We start from the raw sequence: 24,127 nt of genomic DNA on the forward strand, positions 1-24,127 counted from the left end.
AAATTTAAATTTTTATTTATTATTCAGTTTTTCATTTATTAGCAATTTTACTATTTATTTATATTAGTAATTTTATTATTTATTTATTACCAATTTTATTATTTATTTATTACCAATTTTATTATTTATTTATTACCAATTTTATTATTTACTTATTATTAATTTTATTATTTACTTATTATTAATTTTATTATTTATTATTTATTTTATTATTTATTATTTATTTTATATATTGTTCAATTTTTTGATTATTTACATTTTTAATATGTTCTTTGGGCCCTATATGTATAAGGTATATCTAGTACAATTGATTCAACGTGTGATATATGCAAAGAAACTTTTTTTTTCAGACAAAAAATTTACTTAGTTATGAAATGTTGATTATCATGATTTTTAAGTTTATTCTTAATCTTAAAATGCAACATTCCAGCCTATCTCTAACGCCATATAAAAAATTATACCAAATAATCAATATTATTTTCTTAAAGATTCATATAACAGATTGGTGGTAACCATTCGTTTATTACCTAGGATGCAAACATTTTTTTGTGATTGGAAAACTCTTTTTATAGACTAACGATTTACGAACTGGCTATTGGATAACGATAAGAGTGAGCACCCTGTATGATATGAAGGGTCACTTCAGTATCTGTGGGCACTGACTTGAGTATTTTGTTTGAGATCCAAGGAAAACAAGTCTGATTTTATTATTTACACTAATACTGACTTTTCAAGGGAGTTCTGCTATTTTTACTTAAATTCCCAAATGGGGATATTTCACATGAATTGAAAGTAAGTAAAGTAGATGAATAAAAGAGAAGCTGTTAATATATATATACTATATATATATATTCTAAACAAAAAAAATTTCAGAACTGCTCAAAATTATTGATCGTATTGTCCATTACACACAAAAAGTGTTGAACTGTTATAATAATTTGTACGAAAACCATATTCTTTATAAAAAAAACACTGAATTCATCTCATATTTATAATTTTTTCAAAAAGATGCATGATGTATTAAAAAAAATTAGCATAATGGAAAATTATTATGTTAGCCTCCCAGAGGCTGTGCCTTTTCGAAAGATTTTATCATGCAAAATAATAGTCATTCGGCCTTAAATTTCTGCCTTTCACTTCTATGCAAAAATTATGTACACCGTATATATTTTTTATACCTTTGCAATATATTTTCAGTGATAACCACTTCTATAGCAATATCTTCGTAACATTCTGAAATATATATATTTGTTTAAAATACGAAACTGTGTACTATATACTAAAGTGTGTAAAATATAATAATAGGGTTGCATTTTTCCTTCAGGTCTAGTGATATATAAATAAGAATTATTGGTAAAAGACCATATATTTAAGAAAAAGCATCTCAAAACTGATGGCAATCATTATTATTTTGTATAAAAGTTCAAACCGTCCACTGTCAATGAAAATTCCAAGACATATATTCAAATTCAATATTTTGTTTAAATTTTCAGCAAACAGATCATGATTATTTTAGGTGTTTCATTTGGATTTGTATGAAGTTCCAAATACCCATTTAAATTGCTGTGTTTAAAAACTAACTGGATTGTTGTATATTTTAGAAATATATGTGACATCCATATATATATGTGTGTTACGGGAATGTTTTTTTTTTCAACCTGTTTGGGCATTTTGCCTATTGTGGCCTTGCATTTGTATTTGTATTTAAATCAAATAACGTTTAAATTTGTGACTGCATTGTGTTTATCCAGTAGTGCTCCATAGTAACAGCAGAAAATCACTTTATAATGTTAAATTACTATGCTTGTTATAAATTTGTAAAAACGAATGTTTTAGCAAGAGTTGTGTAATATATGACTGAAATCAAATTTAAATACTTTCATGAATTTCATTATGATGTTCTACAGTAATAAACTTGAGCAATAAACTTATTTTAACATTAATTTCTAACCTTACAACTTTTTTAAATATTTAGATTTCAAAATAAATTACATAAGTTTCAAACATACAAGTTAAATTTATAAAAATTGGGAAATGTTCCTGTGTTAGTTGAATGGCATCATCAAAAGTCTGCTTCAAAATTAATTAATATGTACCAAAATCTATATATTTAGACTTCAATAAACCTTTCGAGGTTTATGAACTGCTGAGAGAGTGATCAGTTCTTAAAATTGCAGCGCGTATATTTTAAATGTGATATACCATTTTTTCTAAGTTAACAAATTCAAACATTTAACAAGAGAAATACAGCTACCTATATTTTTTAGAGCTCTAGTGGGCTATTCCAATACCCTACACATATCTTCCCACATTGAATGAATGGATCAAATGTGTGAGTATAAGGGAAAATATATATGATGAAAACAGCTTAATTTGAATTTTTTTTTGTTTCCACTTGTGTTTACTAATGAATAAAGCTTCATTTGTTATGTTCTACATGATGATGGTAATAACTCTAATGTGTTAGTGATAATAATACATTTATACATCATATATATGATCCTATGAATCTCATTTCAAATATAATGTTGTGTGTAATCTATTTCCTTACTTATTTTCTCACCAAGAATTGCAGTTTTTAATGCTGTGCAGCCTTACTTAAGCCGTCCATCTGCATGCTCAATATCTCTGCAATTTATTTTTTTAATGTGAACTAAAAAAATGTTTTCATTGTTAAGAAATTATTTATACATATATTTCTGTTGACTTTTCTCCCTCAATGTGAATATACCAATGCATTTGAGACTGTGTCTTGATATCTATGTGACTTTTATAACCATGCAATATTTATTTCAAGCATTTGTATATTAATCAACATATTCAGTGTGATCATAAATTTTTTTCTTGTTATTTTCAAAATTTAAATTTTTTTTCCCAGTTTATTGAACTTAAAACTGTGAGATACATTTTGTGTACAGTCTAATTTTAATCGTTTCCTTTACTTATAAAATATTCATTTTGTGTTTATGTATATCGATGAGAATTTTTCTGTGATTTGTGTCTTTTTTGTGTTTCATTTTTTTTTTTTAATTGTTAAAATTCAGAACTGTAAAAAAGTGTTTTGCATGAAACATTTCATGGATACCAAGCAATAATTTAATTTTTTTTTGTTTTCTAATTTCAATAAATTACGTCAAATCATAATTTTTTGGGGTTTTTTTTTCTATTGAGACTGCAATTTACTAGGTACATTCATACAGACATACATTATATCCAGACGATTTTATAAGAAATCGAAAAAAAGGTAGTTTTTCTTTCTCTTTCTCTCTCTGGCCCATGCCCAAAACAGAATGTACCAAAAACTGTGACATGTCGCAGAACAATCAGTGCTGCTGCAGAACACACAATCTCGAGAAGAATTTTAAGAAAAGTTGGAAAATAACTCTTCCATTGCACAAAACACTATCATAGGAATTCCCATAGCAGAACATTTTCAGTCAGCTGAGGGCTCGTTATGGCCCCTACATCCTAGAGTAGGGCTCCTGCACTGTGGGACCATTGATGTGCCCCCAGACCAGACTTTTCACTGGTCCCTCTGCAGTGAATTTATAGTGTGAAAAAACAAAAAATGATGAAAATCATCCCGTTCCCTAGGGCTAGAGAGCCCTGTCAGCCCACCCTTGTGAGGACCATGATGCTCGTTGCCAGAATGCAAAACATTCCGCTTTAGAGGTAGCACATGGGTCGTATACAAGTTAACAGCTATGACCAGGAACTTCAATAAGTTGAACTTAACGCTTATTTGTTAAGTAAATTATACATTCACATATGGATGGGAAACCAAAATAAATCTGTTCCAATTTTTCTTATTCTCGATATAACTTCATAAATTGAAAAGGAAAGCTCTGTTATATTCCATAAGGACGTATGTTTCAATATTCCTTAAGGACGTATGTTTCAATATTCCTTAAGGTCGTATGTTTCAATATTCCTTAAGGACGTATGTTTCAATATTCCTTAAGGACGTTAACCATGCATTTGTCTGAATTATCATCACAGGCAAATGCATGTTTAACATGCAAAAATGGTACCGAACCCCTGAAGGACAGTGGCGTTACAGCCGGTTGTGCTCGAGCACTCACTGTATTTTTTAGAACAAGTTCAAGAACCCCCAGAATAAATTTACAAATGAGAATTTTCTGTATAAAGCTCAAACTGAGCATCCACAGGTCTAAAACACTTCCAAAACCAATGGTAAAGGAAAATAGGGTCATGGTATCATGCAAATGGTCATCCTTTGGGAAAGAGTTTCTATGCTCACTGTTATTTGCTCTCCAAATTTTTAATTAACACTTCTCAGAAGTGGACCGTCCCGGGCAGAGTTCAATTGGTTAAAACAGATTAGGAATACCCCCCCCCCACCCCCTGTAAAATTAGAAGTAAGTTTTAGTAAAAAATACTATAAAAACAGAAATTTTTTAGTATTTCCTGGTATTTGCCTTATTCGTTGACGATTTTATTGAGCATGTTTTTTTCCTCTTTACTGGTGACCTAAGGATGCCCATTAGGAATATGTTATAAAAAACACAATTGCATCATTAAATTATATGCAACAGAAAAAAAATTGACATGAAATTTATCATTCTTCAAATTGAAAATAACATAAGGGAAATCAGTTTTAAAATAATGAAAAATTTAATTGTAATTTACTAAACTGAAAATATTTCAGTTGATACTTAATTTTTGAAGGGACAATGATTAGACAAAAATACTTCTTGATTATAGGAAAGTATATGAAGATATCTTGTCACGAACTAGAAAGATGTCGGAAAGTTCGTGAGATATAGCAGGCAGCACTAAATTATATGCTCAGAGCTAGGGTTACAGATTAGAAAACTGAGAACGGAGGACGCCTGCGCGCGCACCCTTGATAATGCCATTTTCCGCAATTTTCACAACAGATGGCGCCATTTTTTTGTCAAAAAAGAAACCCACGACCGCAATAATCTCTTAAGGCCGGTATTACACTATAAAAGTTTGATAAAAGTCCTTTGATAAAACTTGAAAAATTCAACCAATAAGCTTATTGGTTGCATTCGCTCGAATGTAACCTATGAGCTTTATTGGTTGGATTTTTTAAGTATTATAAAAGAGATTTTATCAAACTTTTATAGTGTAATACCGGCCTAAAACAGAACCGCTATATGTATATTACGGGAATTTGATAAATCTCTAAAAAAAAGAAATTCCACGTTTCTAAGTGCAATATTTACTGAGATATTCAAAGGAAATTTCGGGGGAAAACAGTGTTAAATGCCGGTAAAACGGTTTTTCCATATTTAACACTGTTTTTCCCCAAATTCCCTCTGTTTTTCGAGTATCTCAGTGAATATTGCACTTAGAAATGTGGAATGTTTTTCTTGGGATCAGAAGAGACAGGGCGATATCTTTCTAATTAAAAGTTAGAGGACAGGGGGAACGTATAAAAAATTAAGTTTTGAATCTCGATACACGTACAGCCCCTAGTGAAATACATAACATATCTGAGATGGACATGTTATTTGGATACTTCTTTAGTTGAAAGAATGCTTCTATAACCAACGGTTCGAAAGATAATGGGTGGTCTAAGAACTTGATTTCACACTCTGTACAATATCAAATCGCGTAAAAACTAGAGCTTGCAGAGAAAAATTTATTTCAGATTTCAAATCAGTGATCAGAAAATAACTTAGATCAGTTGAAAAATCTCGTGCAACAGAGAATAAAAAAAAAATTTCCCCTAGTGTAATTTATACTTTTTTTATTCTCACAACACTTATTTTCATTTGCCGTATTTTAACGTGTATGAGGAACCCTTTTTGCAAAAAACTGGGTCCCAAAAATATGAGGGTTCCTTATGCACGTTAAAATATGATAATTTAGTTTTTATGACAAAATATGTGTGGTGTAGTGCACCCATTACGTACGGGAGAAACTGATAAGTTGTTGAATTTAAGTGATATTTTCACATGATTTCTTCCATACTTATAATACTTCATACTTACCAACTGTGAATTATTCATAATTACCGGTAAAAGTGGCAAATGTGTAGAAAAATGTATCAAACTTACCGAAACGATTGCTGGTTATGCATAATTGGGCATATTTAATGTTACCATCCATCGGGTAATTTGTTTTTCTCCATAATTTCGGACCAGGTGGAAAGGGTAGTAGCATGATGACGGCCAGAAAGTTCCACAATAATCTTGGACTTGAAACTTCTCGACATTTTAACAAATATGTCTAGCACAGACATTATGAGTTGGAGCAAAAAAAAAATAACGATCCACCTTCCCTCGCTTTTAATTAATTGTGCCCACCTTCTGGTCAGTTTTATTATTTCACCTGAAACAAGGAAGGGTTGTCTTTCTATACCCTCAGAAGGTTTTATTTTCTAATGGGAGTGGGTTTGTTTGTTTTTTCTTTTTTTTGCCTTTTGTTTTTTTTTTTTTTGCTAGAGGAATCAGCATTGCGTGTTGTTTGCATCCTATTTTCTTTATTTCTGAATGGAATTAGTAACACCCCCCCCCCCCTCACTTCAATACACGGCATCTGCTGTTAGTGAGCAAATAATGGTATTCTCAAAACGTATATTGCGGTTTTCTTCTTCCAGAGCTGTTTTTTTCGACTGTCTTTTTGATGTTATCCTGGGGCAAGCTGAACCATGGTCAGAATACCATCTGCCCTGCTTGGAGGCAACTTGGATTCATCTAAGAATTTCGAGGGCTTTGATCGAAGCGTGTAAAAATGTGTGGGGAAAAAAACACACACGTGCAAATACTCATACCAATAAAGGGATATATGTTTCACAGTGAAAAAAAAAGAAAAAAAAGAAAGTGATTCCGGAAATCTGAAAAGAAGAACAAACGGGGGACGCTTGGAAGGACACAAAAAAGGAGAACGGATGGTAACCCTATTTTTAGTCAGTGTAGTGGTGCGATTTGTGGTGAAAATTAGAAAAAGTGATGCCACAAAGGGTGCGCGCAGGGTCCTCCTTTCTCAGTTTTCGAATCTGGTTATCCTACATATGAATGAAGATGTATGTTTCAGAGGGAAAAAAATTTCCCCCCAAAAAAAAAAATTATCATTCTGAAAACTCCAAAATGGTGAATTTTCCGAAACGTAGGCGGACGCTTGATATGACATCAGAAATGGGAACGTCTTTTAACCCTACTTAAATGCACTACAGTGGAACTCCCATAACAAGCACCTTCCGTTAATAACTTGTTAACGAACAAAAATTTCATCCCGTTGATGTATCCGTTACCGAGAGGTTCCACAGTGTACTCTGTGTACTTGGAGTGACCATATAACCCATATATCCTCGGGCATTACCGTATTTTGCAATACAGACTTCTTCGTAAAATTTCCCGTTTTTCTCCGAATTTTCAAAAAAGTTCACTTGAATTATTATTCTTTCCTTTGATTATATTATTTTCTTGAATTATTGTTCTTTTCTGAAATAAAGGATTAAATTTATTTTCTCAAATTGATATATAATCATGACCAAAGATGTCACTCTTCCCTATCCATACCCTAACCATACGAAGGTTTTTCCTAGACCTCTAGAGGTCTAGGACGCTCACCCGGCAAGTGAGAGGACGTGAGTTCAAATCCCCGCAAGGGCAGTATAATTTTCTCTCTTTCCTAAATCCATCTTCGCATCAGCCAGTTGTTGAAAAATCTTCGTAATTATGACTATAAATACGAATATTCATCTCACACATCTGTGTTGTTTTTTGTTGTTCTTTTTCGTATAATTCATTTTAATCTACTGTGATTTGCAGTAATGATTCATTTTCTGCTATCATGTACCCCACGGATGGGGGGGGGGGGATTCACAGGGCTCCAGCCCCGAGGCACGGACAATTAACATCATTTCTATGTTTTTTCATGCTATAAATTACCGTGAATGGGCCCGTGAAATGTCTGGCTTGGGTGCTCGCCAAAGATCTAGCCAAGTCTAGATCCCTGAAAGTTAGAGTCTCGGACGTGAAAGAGTTCACCTCGACAGAGGATTGCAAAAGATTAAGGGCCATATTTCACTTGGGACCATATAACAGCTGAACCACGTCATCGAGGCTTAGATAAAATAATTTTTCTTTCTTTCAAACGGAGCACAACTCAGATCTATCGGCATGGTCAATTTACTACCTAGTGAATTGTCCCGGTAGTGCCGTCTTAACGCATGTGTTTACCCGAGGCCTCAAGAAAAAATGAGAAGTGGTTAAATTTTCGAGAATTTTTCAGATAGGGCCTCAAAAACATCACTTGGAACAGTCTGAGTGTGTATCTAGTGTAGTGTTTGATTTTTCAGTGCTGTCATCTATACTTCAGAAGTGAAAAATGATTGAATATTTGTACCGTTTGTAGGCCTATTGCTCTATGTGGTGAGACTTTTTAACGGATAGATCGGCTCGCATTCGCAGATAAAAATACTGATGAAATAAAGGTGAAAAATTATTTTCCCTTCCACATAAGGAAAGGAAGTGCATAAATTCTATCTGCAACGAGGAAAAGAATTCTCACACAAAAACTTTTCCCCGCTAATGGAAGAATTCAAATTATTGAAGATTGATCATTTGACCATATAAAAAACGGGATATCATGTTGATGCACACCTGAGTTAAATAACGAAGTCACAATTAAAAGATTTGAAAGTGAGCTTTCTTGGCATACATTAAAAACTGATAGTTTCACTAAAACGATGAGTTAGCTGAAAACTATGAAATAATAATTCTGTCCCGGGAAATACGGGTTATTTGCTAAACACTGCAGTGCGGCATTGAATTAATAATGAATAATTAACAGACATTGCTCTAACCTCTATATTTATTAATACGATTAAATAAATTCCCACCAAGCAAAAAAAACTTGTGAGTTGAGAAAAATAAACAGGATTTATGGTCATGGTCCACTCAGCATTAAAGCGAAAAAATGAGTGTAATCATAACCGTGAAAATACATTGTCGTCTGCTTTGTTTACATCACTTATTTCCAGATAATTTTGAACATGGATCCCTAGCGTTTGGTCCTCTAATTTTGTTTCCGTGATTTTCGTTTAATTTTTTTTAAACATTTTATTTTTTACTATAATTTATTTAAATTATTGTTATTGATTATTAATGAAAAAGTAAAAAATTTAAATTTTTCGTTTAAATGGCACGTGAATGGAGCGATGACTGTAAGGTGGCTGACCATAGGGAATTGCAAGTAAGTTTAAATATATTTTTAACTATTTTATTGGACGAAACTCTCCAATAGTTTAAAATTTCACACTTAAATTTTTCAGTAAAACTAATAAAAGTGACGAATAATTTGGGTTTCAGTTACGGTCTAATTTAAATTTATTAGTCGTTATCATGTTACTGTTCAAACAAACCAACAAAAAAATTGATAACAAAAACCAAACTCGTTAAAATGAAGTCGATAAGATTACTGAAAATATTTTGCACTAACCGAATTTCTTATGAACTGGAAAAACAGCCAGTTATTTATGAAAAACAGACCTATAAATAGAGTCCGTGGTTAAATGATGTTGATATAATTGTGAAAAAATATTTAGCTGTGTTCAAGTTGGTTTACAATTATAATGAAAATGAAAAACGTGATTGAAGAAATATGAGCTAATAGAATGAATGTTTTACACTATATTTAAATTAATAGACATTCACATAAGGTAGAAGCTTGATTTACCAGGGTATGGGTCTAAAATTACTTCTGATAATGAAGTACAGTGAAACTTTGGTTTTAATTTGTTCTGTGAATGTGTTCATTATCCGAAACACCTGTATATTGAATAAAACTTTTCCAAAAGAAATAATGGAAACTTGAATATAATTTGTTGCTTTGCCTTCTTCGTCGTGCTAATGCTAATGGAAATTCTTTTTGAAGATAAAGTGCAGATTAATTTTAGTATTTCATTTTATATTGCATTTATTCATATTAGAACATGTTGTCAAAATCGGGGGGACATCAGCTTTCTATGTTGGAGAGGTTTGAATAGCCCTTCAAGTAGAAAAGCTGCTTCCATAACCACTGGTGTTGAAGAAATTTTGAGAAAATTAACTTGTACTGACAACATCCCTATGTTCCATGCAAGGACCTCTTTCAATTGACAATTGCTGTAAAAACCTTATTAATTACTAATGTATGATTTTTTCATGGTGGAATGAAGATCGCTCCTCTAATCACAACATGATCAAATCACAAATAAACCAGAACCCGTGGCTACCATCAAAAGCACATAAATCATGAGAAAAAAAGTGTGCCAATGGACGACCAATTAACTTACCTTACCTTATATCTTGATCACTCTCTTGTATTTCTATAAGTACCATCTACTATTAATAGCCTACTTATTCTTGAAAATCATTGCCCAGATCTTGTTATTGGGGATATTCTTGTGCAGCTGATGCCTGGAACTGTGCTAGGGCAGGCTGGCCCATGCATTAAGACAGCTTTGTTTAAATATATATTCCAAAGTTTTGTACTTTATGAGAATAGGATTTTTGAAGTATTCTGTGTAAGTTTGCCTAAATTATGCTATGTAATGTTTTTACATCTTTCTAGGTATGGGCACCTGAGCTACAACTAGGGAGGGAAAGCAGGTTAGTCTAGTGCCTCGGGCACTAGACCAGAATGGGTGCCAAATTCACCCTTTAACTGCTTCTTCTACATACGAGGGGCGCCAAAATTCTGGCTTGTCCCATGTGAAAGTATTTAGTTGCAACCCTGGTGGGCACAGCACTATGATCTCACTTTTTCAAACCAGTGACAAATCAAATTTGTTCATGTACAGAATATGTACGTACATTGCGTATCTGCACCTTTGTTTTTCTTTTTTCAGGCTAATACATTAGCTCTAGATAACACAGGGCAGTATGCTGTCTTAGCTGGGTAAGTAATTTTACTTATGATTATCTGTATATACCATGGATTAAAAATAGTTTGAATAGTTATTAAATGTTTTATATTTCTTAATGTTGATATGCATGATTTAAAAAAAAAAATTCAGCATTTTCATGTATGAAGTTATTTTTACTATACAGGGTGCCAACTATCAACCACCCAATAATTACACTTGATTCCTTGTGAAAAACTAATACAGAAAAGTGTTTTCCCATTTTTGGATCAGTTGAATATTAAGTGAGTTATAAGGTTTTGAAATTATGTGACGTGCCATTTTTCTAATGGTCAGTTTTATGCCAAACTCCAAAGGAAAGTACATTTCTCCACCAGCAGCAGGTTGTCAGTTCTTGAAAATTAACTGAAGTATTCAATCTTGTTAGAAGCCAAGTTCTGCTTTCTTCCTTCAAGATTTTTTGTTTTTTATCTCCATGTAATGTGATATTATAACCTTGTTATTACGTATAAGTTATGTATTAGCTTCATCCCCTATGTTGGCAAATTTATCATCAGATTTGTAAAGTGTTAGCCAAATGAGATCTGTTTGAAATTTTTTTTAGCCAAATCAACATTTTTTTGCCAAAATGTGGCAATTTGTTTACCTTCAATATCAAATCAAATTTTTTGAGGGAAGGTGCATAAAGTTGTGTACATGTTTACTGCACAATCATTATTTTACGTTGCCGTTTTAATCAGATTACATGTTAAAACGCAAACAATCGAAACTGTTATGCGTAAAAGGCTTCAATGAAGTATGTAAAAATTATAAATTGATGAATGTGTGACTGGTGGAAACAGTAAATAATAACAATTCAATCAAAAACTCTTAATCAAATTTGTTATGTTATGAAATGACCTATTAAAAATAATTTTTAGTTTCAGATTTTTGCTATTAATTACACTGCTCCATTCTGATTTTGTTCTAAAAAAAATTCAGTGATTTTAAGGCGTTTTTGAGCACTGATCCTAAATCTGACATTGGTTTTATCAGATCAACTTTCTCTTTCATCCCAAAAACCAAAGATGAATTTCAATGGTAATACCCTAAGCCAGGTGCGGATCGATAGGGGGGCAATGTGATCACCCCCCCCCCATATCAAAAACATTTGTACAGGTAATTTTTAATGGATTGATTGAAAAAATATATATATATCATTTAAAAGTTTCAAAAATTTCATGAATTATCGCATTTTGCTTAAGGGGGAAAGGGTTCTTTGCAAAAAATAATTTCGAAGAATAAATTCATACCTCTCAAAATATTTAAGGGTAGTTCAGCATACAAGAATATTGTATGCTGAATGCCATCAAATTAGAAATTATAACCAAAAAAATAAATAAAATAGACTCGGTACTTTCTGGAGAAAACAAAATGACTAGCGTTTATCTATAACCTCTTTAAATCTTGCATTATGAGATGCGAAGAACATATTCTGGTTATTCTGATTGACTTGTAAAAAAGTTTTTTTCTGTTTCCTGAAAAGTGTGGGTAAAAAAAAAACTTGTTTTTATATCTTTCGTTTTCTGGATTTCTGTGTGGGGTTAATATAATTTTGGCATTTCCAAAAATGCCAAGTTATACGTATGGTGTACGATTGGTGAATTTGGCAGGATTTTGAAGTGACAGCATCAATTTTTAAAGTGTTTTAACTCATTAATTATGGATCAGATCAAAAAACTGAAAACACTTTTCCATATTAGTTTTTCACAAAGAATCACGTGTGTAATTATTGGGTGGTCGCTAGTTACCACCCTGTATAGCTAGGCCTATATATAGGCTGTATTCTTCATTGTGCAATTTATTAACAAGAAAAATTCAATCTGTAATTGGACCTGTAAAATTTTAGAACAAAGTTTCTATTATAATTTGTTCTGCAATAAAAAGGTTACTTCTCTTATATCCGTTCATTATCTCGAGTTAGACAAAGGAAAGGGAAAAAAGATAAATTTCAAATTTTTTTATGGTCAGTGTATTTTATTTTATCATAATCATTTGTGTTTATTAGTTTTATTTGAATGTGTATTAGTTTATGTTCATGGTAATTGCTCTTATTTTGGGTTGCTGTATTTTAGTTATATTTAATATCCATATTTTTATGAGCATCTTTTTTAAGCCACCTTATCGGGCATTTTGCCTGTTGTGGCTTTGGTATTTGTATTTAAATGCTGTCTCTTTTCCCTGTTGTCAAAAGGTGAATGGAAGATGCCTTTGCCCATTGTTAATCGCTCTGACAGATTAATGGCCGTATTCACCGACAGAGTTTAAACTACAATCACAGGTTAAAGGATTAGTGATTGATGTGGATTGGTTAAAATCCTCAGTTTAACCAATCTATTTTGATCTTCAATCCTTTCACTTGTGATTGCAGTTTAAACTGTGTTGGTGAATACGGCCGTTAGTGGAATGGAAAACATGTTCAATTAGCCATTTAACTGTTTCATTTTTCTGTTATATTATAGGGGGTTTCACTGTATTACAAAAAAGTTATATAATTTTACCTTTATATACTTATATTTTCATATGATATGCTTGTATATTTGCTATAGTCGTCGTCATATGGGAATTGTTCATCTGGACAATCCTGCTGTAACAATTTGTAAAGTCAATCGCAACAGCAAATGGGATGTCACCTGTGCACAATGGAGTCCTCATTTACCTGAGTTATTTGCAATATCAGTAAGCTTACTTGTTTTGTCACAATATTTTGTTTTTGTCACAAGTTCACATACAATGAATATTTCATGGAAAAAACCCAACATATTTTAATGTGTATAAGGAACCTTCCTGATTTTTTTTTGGGTTTAAAATTTCGAAAAAGTTGAGAAGGATATTGTATTATACTGCTAAACAAATGTGGTGATAATGAAGGCAGTGGTTACATGTGTCTGAGTGAGCTTACTTCGATTTTTTTTGTTTGGTTAATTAAGTTTTTTTTAATTACAATTTTCATTTAAAAATGAATTAATTATAGTAATATATAAATAGTCAACCAAGTGCTAACATGAATCAAGAAACAGACATTGTTAATGAGCATGACATGAATTCATTGCCGGTTCTTACAATGTGTCAATGGCGTACTTAAGCTACATTAACTGATAATGACTAAATGGTGTGTTCTAAATGCACATTTTTTCTGTGTTGGACTTACTGAAAAATTTCTTAAAATAAAGCGAAAGCACGAAATTCATCTTGGATGTGTACCAAGTGTACATCACTACAAAATAATGTAAATGCCCACACAAGCTTCTCAACCTGCTATAGTAATCTCGAAGATGCAAATTCAGCTTCTTCTAATGTTTCTGACAGTGAATCACTCCATAACTTCAGTTTTGACATCACCTCTGTCTTGAATCAAAATGTAGGTAAACATTCACAAAAATTTCAAAATCTGGTTCAGTGTATCTCAACCATTTTTGAGAAACACATTCATTCCCCAACTCATCTCATGACCCAACAGTTTGCCATACATTTCGTTGAAATAAATTCATTAAAATCAACTGTGGAACAGCACCGATTGGAAATTGCTGAATACTAAAGCTAAATTCTAGGACAACCTGGGGACCTACGGTGCCTACAAGAACAGCGCTTGGGTAATACTACACCCCGCAATTTGACTGTGCATGGAAATAAGCACACAACCAAAGCATTGGTTCTTCACTCTAAACAGCCCCCTATGCCCGTGACCACCCAGGAGGTCCGGCTTGACGATTGTCAGAGTTTCTTGTGCCAGGTAGAGCAAGGCGAGTCTGGAACTTTTCATTATCAAGGATATGCTATCTTCAATAGAAGAAAAACACTGAGCCAGCCTAAAAATATGCATACCGGGTGTCACTGGGAAGTGATGCATGGAAATCTCATTGACAGCATTACCTATACTGCACTGAAGTAGAAAACGCTCAAGGCGTAGATCAAAAGCACAGCGTTATACTAGAAGTACAGCACAGCATTATGCTAGAAGTACAGCACAGAATGCAAGAAGGACACAGTATCAAAGATATATACGACAAGTTTTTTAGCATATTGGCTAGATTTCATACTTTCTTTAACAAGTATGCTATGCTATATGAAACCTCCGAGACTGGCAAACTCCCTGTATCGTTTTCTGAGGACCCACTGGCAAATCAGCACAAGCAGCACTCAATTACCCTGATATACACCACAAAATGAGAGGTGATTGGTGAGACAGATACATGGACCATGAGATTGTTATCATAAACGACTTTTACTCCTGGCTAACCTTTGACTATCAAGCATTTGGTTTCCCATTTCGAAAATGATGAGAGTGAAACCCAAGCATTATCCAGAGCCCTTAGGAACAACTTTGGCCAAAGGGGAAAACAGACTGGCTCAACAGACCAATCCTAATGAGGCAGTGTGACTCAAGCAGGGAGAAGGCGTAAGTAGTAGTTTTTTGCCCGCCATTACGTAATTCTTGAAATTGTTCGCCACTCGTGTGAACGAAACATCGAAAGACAAAAACTGTACTTCACAGGCTTAAAAAACCTGAAAATTTTTTAACTTAATTCTAATTAACACGATGGCCATGAAAGCCATTTTTGTTTCACTCATTAACAGTTTTTTTTAATTCTTAAAAATTGGTTGCTTGATAACAACCTTGAGATAATTGTTTCTAAAACTAAATAAAAATTTTACATTAACAAATATTCAGCTAACCAGTTTTAATCCAACTTTCCATAATCAACTCTGCTCTTGCATCAGCTCATGTACATGCCAACCTCTTGATCTATTTTCTACTATAAAAAATATCTTGGTAAATATATTGATCAACATTTAAAATTTCATTCGCACTTAAAATATCTTCAATCAAAGCTCTGTGTTTTAGTTTACAAATTTTGCCATTTAAAACCATTTGTAAGTCAATCCTTACTAATCACATATTACTGCTCGATAGCTCAGTCACACTTACTCTGTGGTTTATTGCTCTGGGAAAGTGTGAGTACTAACACTGCTCCTCTAATTTCGTTACAGAAAAATTATCAGACTTATAACAAATGATTATAACACTCCTTCAAAAGAACTTTTCAGTCACTTCAAATTCTACCACTCCATTATCTCTACTTTAACAGATCTATCCTAATTATTAAAAAAAATCAGTTCTCACTAACTCCTATGTACTTGTTACAGGTATAATTTCACTTTTATTCATTACCTGCAGTCTATCAAACAATACTTAAGAATTAAGAAACATTTTATTTATCTTATTCCAAAATTTTACATTACCAAAACGAATTTTAGATACCCAACATACTCATCCTTCAAAAAAAAAGCCTCAAAAATCACTTATTTCTAACAAAGGTATTGAAAATATTTTCAATTTCAACCTCACAACCTATATTTCTGATTGAGCAGATATATTTATACTTTTTCCTTCTTCCATTTTCTAATTTATGTATTTTCATTACACATAAGAAAGAAAAAAAACATTTTCAACCTCCTCCTATACCTATAAATAATTTTTTTTTTCCCTGCCTTTAATTATGTCTATTTTTAGCAAAAAGAGGTTCCTTATACACGTTAAAGTATTATATTTATTTCCATGGTAGGTTTCCAACTGCCGAAACCAAGGGTTTCACAACAGCTTTGGGGCCATTCAAGTATTACATAAACAGATTTTCAGCCATTTTTGACCCCCTCTTGTCAGCAAAAGTCAGCAAAACACTGCCCGCCCCCCCCCCCTTCAGCAAAAATTCGTCAGCAGCTTAGAATATTTCATATCTTCAAAAGGGGGTGGTTGATGACATAAGCAACCTTCAAACCCCCCTCGTCATTAAAAGTCAGCAAATCCGAAACCCCTCACCCCTTGATGCTGATGTAATACTTGAATGACCCGTTTTCAGGAATTCAATGTATTATAAAAGCAGTAAAATTTTTCATTGGTTTTATGATACAAATATATATACAGAGTGTGCTAGCACAGCCTTTATTTCATCAACCATCCATCGTAGAGGTATGATTTCAATTTAAAAAATGCTCAACAGGCATTCAAAAATTGCACTGTACCAGTTTTTAGTGAAAATATAGTGTGTGATAAAATGAAAAATGTAAATTCTTACACAGTCCCCCTGTACTCTAACTTCCAGTTAGAAAGTTGCTGCCCTGTCTCTTGACGCCAACAAAAAAAAATTCCATTTTTTGAAGTGCAATATTCACAGAGATATTTGAATTTCAAAAACAGAGGAAATTCGAGAATAAACTTTAAATGCGGCCCGCAACCTTTTCTAGTCGGGAGCACTGCCTGTATTAAAAGAACAGCAACCTTTTAGCAAGTTTTGCATACGAATGCATGACAGGATGATTTTAATCCAATCCTTGAATACAATTTGCACAAGGTGTTTAATTAGAACGCTGATCAAGTGCTCTTGAGCACGAAATCTGACACAAGCATAGAGTCCTCTGGGTGCTTCAAGAAACACTGTGTTAAAGATTCCTGCTTTAGGAGTATGCGGACCACTTAATTAAGTGGTCTGGAACAGTGCCGCAGGTTGCTTGAGTCATCTAATTAAATGATCTGTAAATAAGCCACAGGGAACCCAAGTGATCTGGGAATTTGTCATAGTGATCTGTAAATATGCCAGGAGTCACTCAAGGGATCTGGAAATGTGGCTTTTAGTTCATTTTTTTACAAAATTAGGTTAGAAATCGTGGGCCAAATCAGATGACTGAGAGGGCTACATTTAGAACTGCTAGTGCAAGAAGTCCTCAGACCAAGGGGTGAGTGCACCAAGTTCTTGAAGAGAGAGACAGGAAAGAAAATTGTAGAATGTTATCATTTAGAATCAACTATAAACTGTGGATCCCTGTCTAATTGGCCCTTGTGTGTAGCAAATGATAGTGTTATCACAAAAAATGATCAATGATTATTTTTTTCAGTGTAACCAAAGAGCTGAATTGTATAATTGGCAAGAAGGAAATATTCTTCAATATGCATCACTGCGTGCTCATACTCGTGCGATAAGGTTACTATTTCTCAAATTGTTTGACTCTTGTAATTGAAATAATGATACGTTAAATCATTAAAGTTCTATACCATAATAAATATTAATCAGTGTAAGATTTATTATTTTCTTTCCTTTTTATTTTTGTTTTTCCAAAATTTTGATTTTACATTTTTTTTCTTTGATGTCTATTCAAATTCATCCATGCTAATACTATCACAGTATTTCCAAGATTGAATGGTGTAGCACTCATGTTCTGGGAGACACCTCACCATCCAATATTTCTGCGGAATTCTAGCGAAACTTCAGGAGACAACGGAGTATGAACAGGTTCACGCTTGAGATCAACATAAACCCCTCCGTGAGAGAGCAAAAAGACCCCTCCAGCGCGGCAGGTCACACCCACTGGCGCATGAGCATAGGTCTACTTAACCGGAAAAAACAGAACCGTTCATATTCACTTACCAACTAAATCACTTGTGCACTTGCCAACTAAAGCAGTGTAAACAGCCCTTATCATCTGCATACATTATATCCTACTTGGCAACTAAAAATTAAGTTACCAACTAAAGCACTTGCTTCGTGTAAACGGGCCTTAAAGGACAAAAGACTAGTGTACTAGTAGTTATATTATCTCACAGACATTTTCATTCTTTCCCTATAAGAAGTAGCACATCTCATACTGTATATCACCCAGTAGTTTGAAAAACTACTACTACTAAAAAAACTATTACATGACACTGTAGTCATTCAATAGTTTTTGTATACTTTCGCCATTAAGCCCAGTTAATCAGAGTTCTATTGTGTAGTAGTCAGGACATCATTTCAACTTTTTCGGGGGGGGGGGGGAGCAAAGAACATGTACTCAATGTATGTATATTTGTATTAGAAAAATACACATTTTTAGTGTATTTTCAAAAGCCGGGGGGGGGAATGCCCCCCCCCCCAAATGACGGGCCTGGTAGTAGTCACAGACTTATGAAAAATAATCAGCTATATACAGGGTGATTATGATTAAAATTTTGATTACAAATCTGAGCAATAAGAACTACTGATCAGAACGACTTGAAAATTCGCTTGGATACTCCTGAAGCAATGAAAATTTCTTTGGCAAAAGAAAAAAAGTGCAAGTAGTGCAAAATGTGCTAGTAGATGATGCTGTACTTGGCCAGCAGTAGGCCTATAATCTATGTTGTGCCACCACATCATTTCGGCATTTCAACAGCATCAGTGTGGCTATATTCTGATGGATAGCGCACATATATTCTATGGACAGCACGACTTTTATCAAGATGCTCATTGCCAAACCAGCAAAGAAGCTGCTGAAGAACCATTTCGACACTAGCAGGATGACATGACACCTGGCCGGCTGCCAGTTCACCTGACCTTAACCCTTGAAATTTCTGGCTGTGGGTAGGTACCTGAAAATGTTATGAACAGTGGTTGGATTGCAATCTTTGGTGTATTGAAGGCACATTCACATCATTACCATGACGTAGCCTGATCTGTTGTTGAACAAGCATTTTTGTGCTTTCATCTCATAGCCAGCACACGGTAGACAACATATTTAACATTTTTTGAGTAAGTTGTAGTTATTTGTTCAATTACTTCATTTTTGTGATGTTTTCCAGAATTATGAAATTGTGCAATGCTAATTAAGTTATCATTTTGTCCTGACTATCTGCCATTTCCATTCTGCAAGCAAATTTCCCACGTGATGGACAGTGTCGTTAATTTTACATTTCTAAGTGTTTTTTCCCCTTATTGCCATACAAAATTCCATTGCTTCAGGTATATTCATGTAAATTTTGAAGTCATTCTGACAATGGTTTTTTTTATAGTGTTTTGAAATCAGAACTTTAGTTATAATCACCCTGTATATCATAAATCATCACTAATTTATCTGCGTTACTTGTGCTTCATTAAATATATTATATTCACCTAATTTTATCAGTTTTTGCAAAATAGCTTCCTAATTAAACATACTGAAAGTAGCTGAAGAAAACATCTTTATATCATATGGTTAAATAATAACATTAAGAATTTTGAAACACAAAGTAATTCATTGAGTTGAGCAAAAAATAATTAAATTGCAAAAGTTGGTTTTTGTTGAAATGTAAGACATGTTTACAGATTAATTAATATGAGAATAGTGTTAATTTACATTAAACAAACATTTTATTTAAATTAATTATTAAAAGGTTGAATCATTTTTCAGAAATTTTATTTGTTTTAATGTTAATGTTATTTAAACCAAAAAAACCCTTTTTTTTGGTTTTTTTTCAAAAAATCCCTGCCTGTAGTGCTTATTAATGTAGTGCCAACATTATTATATCAATAATAAATTATATTTAATCCTAGGTAACTAAACATTCATCTAATAGACTACCGACCTCGATTAGTTACTGAGTAACACTGTTTTTTTTTTTTTTTTTTTAAGTTTAGTTATGTAGGGTTTGTAGAAGAAGGGTTTGGCAAGAAATTGCCAAAAAAACAAAACAAAAACCTCTGGAAAATTTAGATATTGTTCACTTCATAACTTCTAAGTATCAGTTCTTTCCACCCAAGAGAACACAAGTGAGTACCCTACACATTGTAAAAGCATTGATTTGAGAATTCAGTTATCAGCGAAATTCTTTTCTCATCAGTAATTGAGTTTTTACCTGTTGTGAATGCATTTTCATTAGTTTAATCAAGCTAGTTTGTATTATTAGTTTTTCAATGAGACTATTTGCAGAGGTACTGCAATACCCATGCAAACAATAATATTCAAATCATATAGAAGCAACATGATGAATCCTTGCAAACAAGATATCCAAAGATTGTGTAATTTATTAGACAAAGTAGAAAGTGATAAGTGCTTATCGAATTGAGAATAATTTAGTGGCTACACAAAAGTGCTAGAAACCATCATAGAGATTCAGAATGACATAGTAACAATGTTGATGTTGGAACTCAGATTGTTATTTTGATATGAGATAATTTTTTGAAAGATTTAGGAGTCTCTAAAAAATTGTAAATGGGAGAAGCACAATCTTGATGATATGGTGAAAAAATTTATCTTTTGAAAACCTGAGCATGTACATCTCTAACAAAATTTTGGGATACTAGTACAACTATACATGCACCTCATAAACATTCTTCTGAGCATTTTTAAGGAATTGGTGCATGCCAGAAAGTATTTTGTTTGAATAATTGTGTAAAAAAACATATCTATAATGTCAGAGTTATATACATATGCATGTTTCATGTTCAGAAACTGCTGTCATCTGTCTTCCATATTATGAGTGAAAGTGGCAGGTATTTGGATATACATTTTTTTGCAAGTATCGTGTTGAAGGTCTGCTTGCTGTCTGTGTAGAGACTTTTTTTTAATGGGAGACCAGCTCATATTGATTGTTATCACAAATTTTGTATGCATGCTCATTTTCTAATTTCATGTTTCTCTGCCTGTATGAAGAGAAAGTTTTTTTCTGCCACATTGTATAGTAAACATTGTGGTATGATAATTTTTTGGTTTTGTGAATTCTGTATTTTCATCTCATGATCTATATTTTTTATAAAAAATTTACAATAATTTAGAATGTATTCACAATTTTTTAGTGACTTGGATTGGGCAACATTTGATTCCAATATGATTGCAACAGCATCAATTGATACGTATATTCATATTTGGGACGTCAGGTATGTAAAATCGTTAAATGCTGATCTCAAAAAGTTAATATATGTCAGGGTTAAAAGTTATGCATCCAAACATTTTCACATTAATAACATAAGTGGGATGATGAATATTGATTTTATTTCCTAAAAATAAGAATTTTTATCATACTTATTCAACAAGAATAAAGTTAATATTATAGGTTATTTTTAATCCTCGATTGTGTGCCGGGTAACCTCACTGCCCACCAAACAATTTGAAATAATTTACTGATATTTTTTTATAATATTTTAGCTTGATTCTATCTTTTGAAAACGATGAATGAAAGAAAGGACTTTAACAGCTTCTTTCATTGGGTTCAGTTTTTTAAGTTTGGTTTCAAAGTAGTCCCATTAGCTATCATCATCATATTCGTTTGTATAGTAGATGCGGCCAAAGACAGTATGTTTCTTCAAAATTGACCTAGAAAACTCGACATCATTTATCTATTATTTATTTTTCAGATTTTTTTAGTGAGAAAATTTTATTTCTCGAAATAAATTGTGTGATAGGTAAAATTTTGTTGTAATGAGAATTTTTGATATTTTGAGAGCTCATTACAAAAATTAAACAGGACACGTGAAAGCAACAAACTTTTATTAAGGTGGTACTCAGGACAGCTCAAGTAGAAACAGAGCTGCTCCTGTCTGAAATCTATGTACAAAAATATTAAAATAAATACTACTTGCCTTCTGTTTCACTCATCTGCTATGGTGTACAGTGTTTGTGTTCTTTGACTAGGTATAGGACATGTTTTGTTGCTTCCTGAAGCATTCAAAAATGCATGGTGAGACAGAAATCTTAAGGTCTGGCTAAGTACCCTGGAATATGGGGTAAACTCAACAGCAAGCAGAACAATGATGAGATTTTTTTTTTTATATTACATACATGCTCAGGGCCGTAACTAGGCTGGGGCACCTTGAGCCAAAGTGGGCCTCAAAAAAAATGTACACTTATTTCACATAATTTTTTCCTTTTTAAGGGGCTTCCCAAGAAAACGCATGTCAGGGGTCCCAAGTAGATATGCTATGGCCTTGAACTTGCTCTTCTCAGCACAAGGCCATTACCAAAGAGGTCCATTCCCCCCTTCCACCCCCAAAATGTTGATAAATAACTGATATGTATGGAATCACATGTTTAACCCTTTAAGCTAGGGTTACCAGATTCGAAAACAGAGAAAGGAGGATGTCTACTTGCACACCCTTGATAATATCATTTTCACCAATTTTCACAAAAGATGGTGCCATTATACTGACTCAAAAACACCACAAGTTTTCCCAACTAAAATAAAACTGCTAAAAAGAGCAAAAAAAGGAACAAATAATAATTTGTTTACCTTTGCTCTTAATGGATTGTTTCCACCATCTGGTCAGTTTTATTGCTCTACCCTCAGCAGGTTTTTTCTCTTTCGGGAGTGTTGCTTTTTTTGCCAGAGGAAATTTGTAAATCAGCATTGAGTGCTTTTTTGCATCTTATTCTCTTTAATTCTGAATAGAAGAAAGGTAACACCCCCCCCCTGCCCACTTCAGTTGATGGACAATAGATGTTGGTAAACAATGGTATTCTCTCAAATATGTACTTTCTTTTTCTATAATTATTCTTTTCAAGAAGAATTTTTTTCCCTATTTTGTGCAACAATATTTATTTCCCCTCCCCAAACTGAAAATAATAAAATAAGGAAGAGAAATACTCTATCTTTTTTTATTACTTACTCTATATGCATATTCCTATACTGCTACAAAGAGAAGGGGGAAAAACAGTCTCTCTTTAATGTTATGAAACTGAACAGAGGCTGACTCTGCCCACTAGCAGTTGATAGGCAGGTTGGGGGATGGAAATCGTGTTTGACTGTGAAAACAAATTCAATGCAGTAGCTGCGCTCAGCATTGCCGAAATGAGAGGGTTTTAGGGAGCCGAGATAGTTTATGATTGGCAAAATAAAGCGCATCAAGTTAGACAAGATATCTGGTCATTTCACTGTAAGGGTCAAGTCTATCATACTTTCAGTTTGGTTTTCCCTTTTCAAAATTCCAGTTGTCTCCCCACACCAAAAGAAACTTCTGGCTACAGCCCTGTTCCTCATCATGTGATGCATTGTTCAAAGTGGTATCAAAGATTTTGAATTTGGTTTAAACCTTTGGATTATATGTGACAATTTTTGCAACAAAACCCAGGGTTTTAACCCTCTTATTTGAGATATATGCAGTTCCCTATTCCAGAAACCATAAAAATATGGCAACCTTTTTCATGAGGAGTAACAGGGAAAGTTATTGTGTTCAGTCACAAGAAATTAGGTAGGAAAAAATATTCTCCTTTCTCTCTAAGGAGAAAATAGTTGCTCTCCTTAGAGAGAAAGTTTCTGTGTGTATGTGAACATGCTCTTACCAAAAAGTCATTTGTGACCCTAGTTTCAATTTAAAAATTTTTTATTCTTGAAATGAACTATCACAGCTCTCATTTTGGCAATATAGCTCTGGGGCACCCTGTATATAGTTCCTTTGTGTGTATATAAAGGGCTCCTACTTTTCCTAACTTTATGTAAAATGTCCTACTTTATACTTTTTGTCCTATTTTTTCTCTTTTTTTACC

At 33.1% G+C, this 24,127-nt stretch overlaps 1 protein-coding gene across 3 annotated transcripts in view; it reads left to right on the top strand.

Moving 5' to 3' along the window:
* Positions 1 to 8,954: 8,954 nt before the first annotated feature.
* Wdr59 (WD repeat domain 59) overlaps positions 8,955 to 24,127 on the top strand; it is an 81,861-nt gene continuing 66,688 nt past the window's right edge. Inside the window, exons 1-5 of one of the 3 annotated variants that reach the window (XM_089247123.1) lie at positions 8,955 to 9,192; positions 10,829 to 10,878; positions 13,432 to 13,561; positions 17,777 to 17,862; positions 21,445 to 21,525. In XM_089247123.1, the coding sequence (XP_089103249.1) occupies positions 9,139 to 9,192; positions 10,829 to 10,878; positions 13,432 to 13,561; positions 17,777 to 17,862; positions 21,445 to 21,525 (401 nt within the window). In that variant the 5' untranslated portion in view covers positions 8,955 to 9,138. The remainder of the gene's footprint in view (positions 9,193 to 10,828; positions 10,879 to 13,431; positions 13,562 to 17,776; positions 17,863 to 21,444; positions 21,526 to 24,127) is intronic. The other 2 variants (XM_089247121.1, XM_089247124.1) reach the window with 2 other exon arrangements.

This window comes from Pholcus phalangioides, unplaced genomic scaffold, assembly GCF_987345545.1.
Source record: "Pholcus phalangioides strain wild (caught in Gottingen) unplaced genomic scaffold, Ppha-v1.0 ptg000017l_1, whole genome shotgun sequence".
Lineage (NCBI taxonomy): Eukaryota > Metazoa > Arthropoda > Arachnida > Araneae > Pholcidae > Pholcus > Pholcus phalangioides.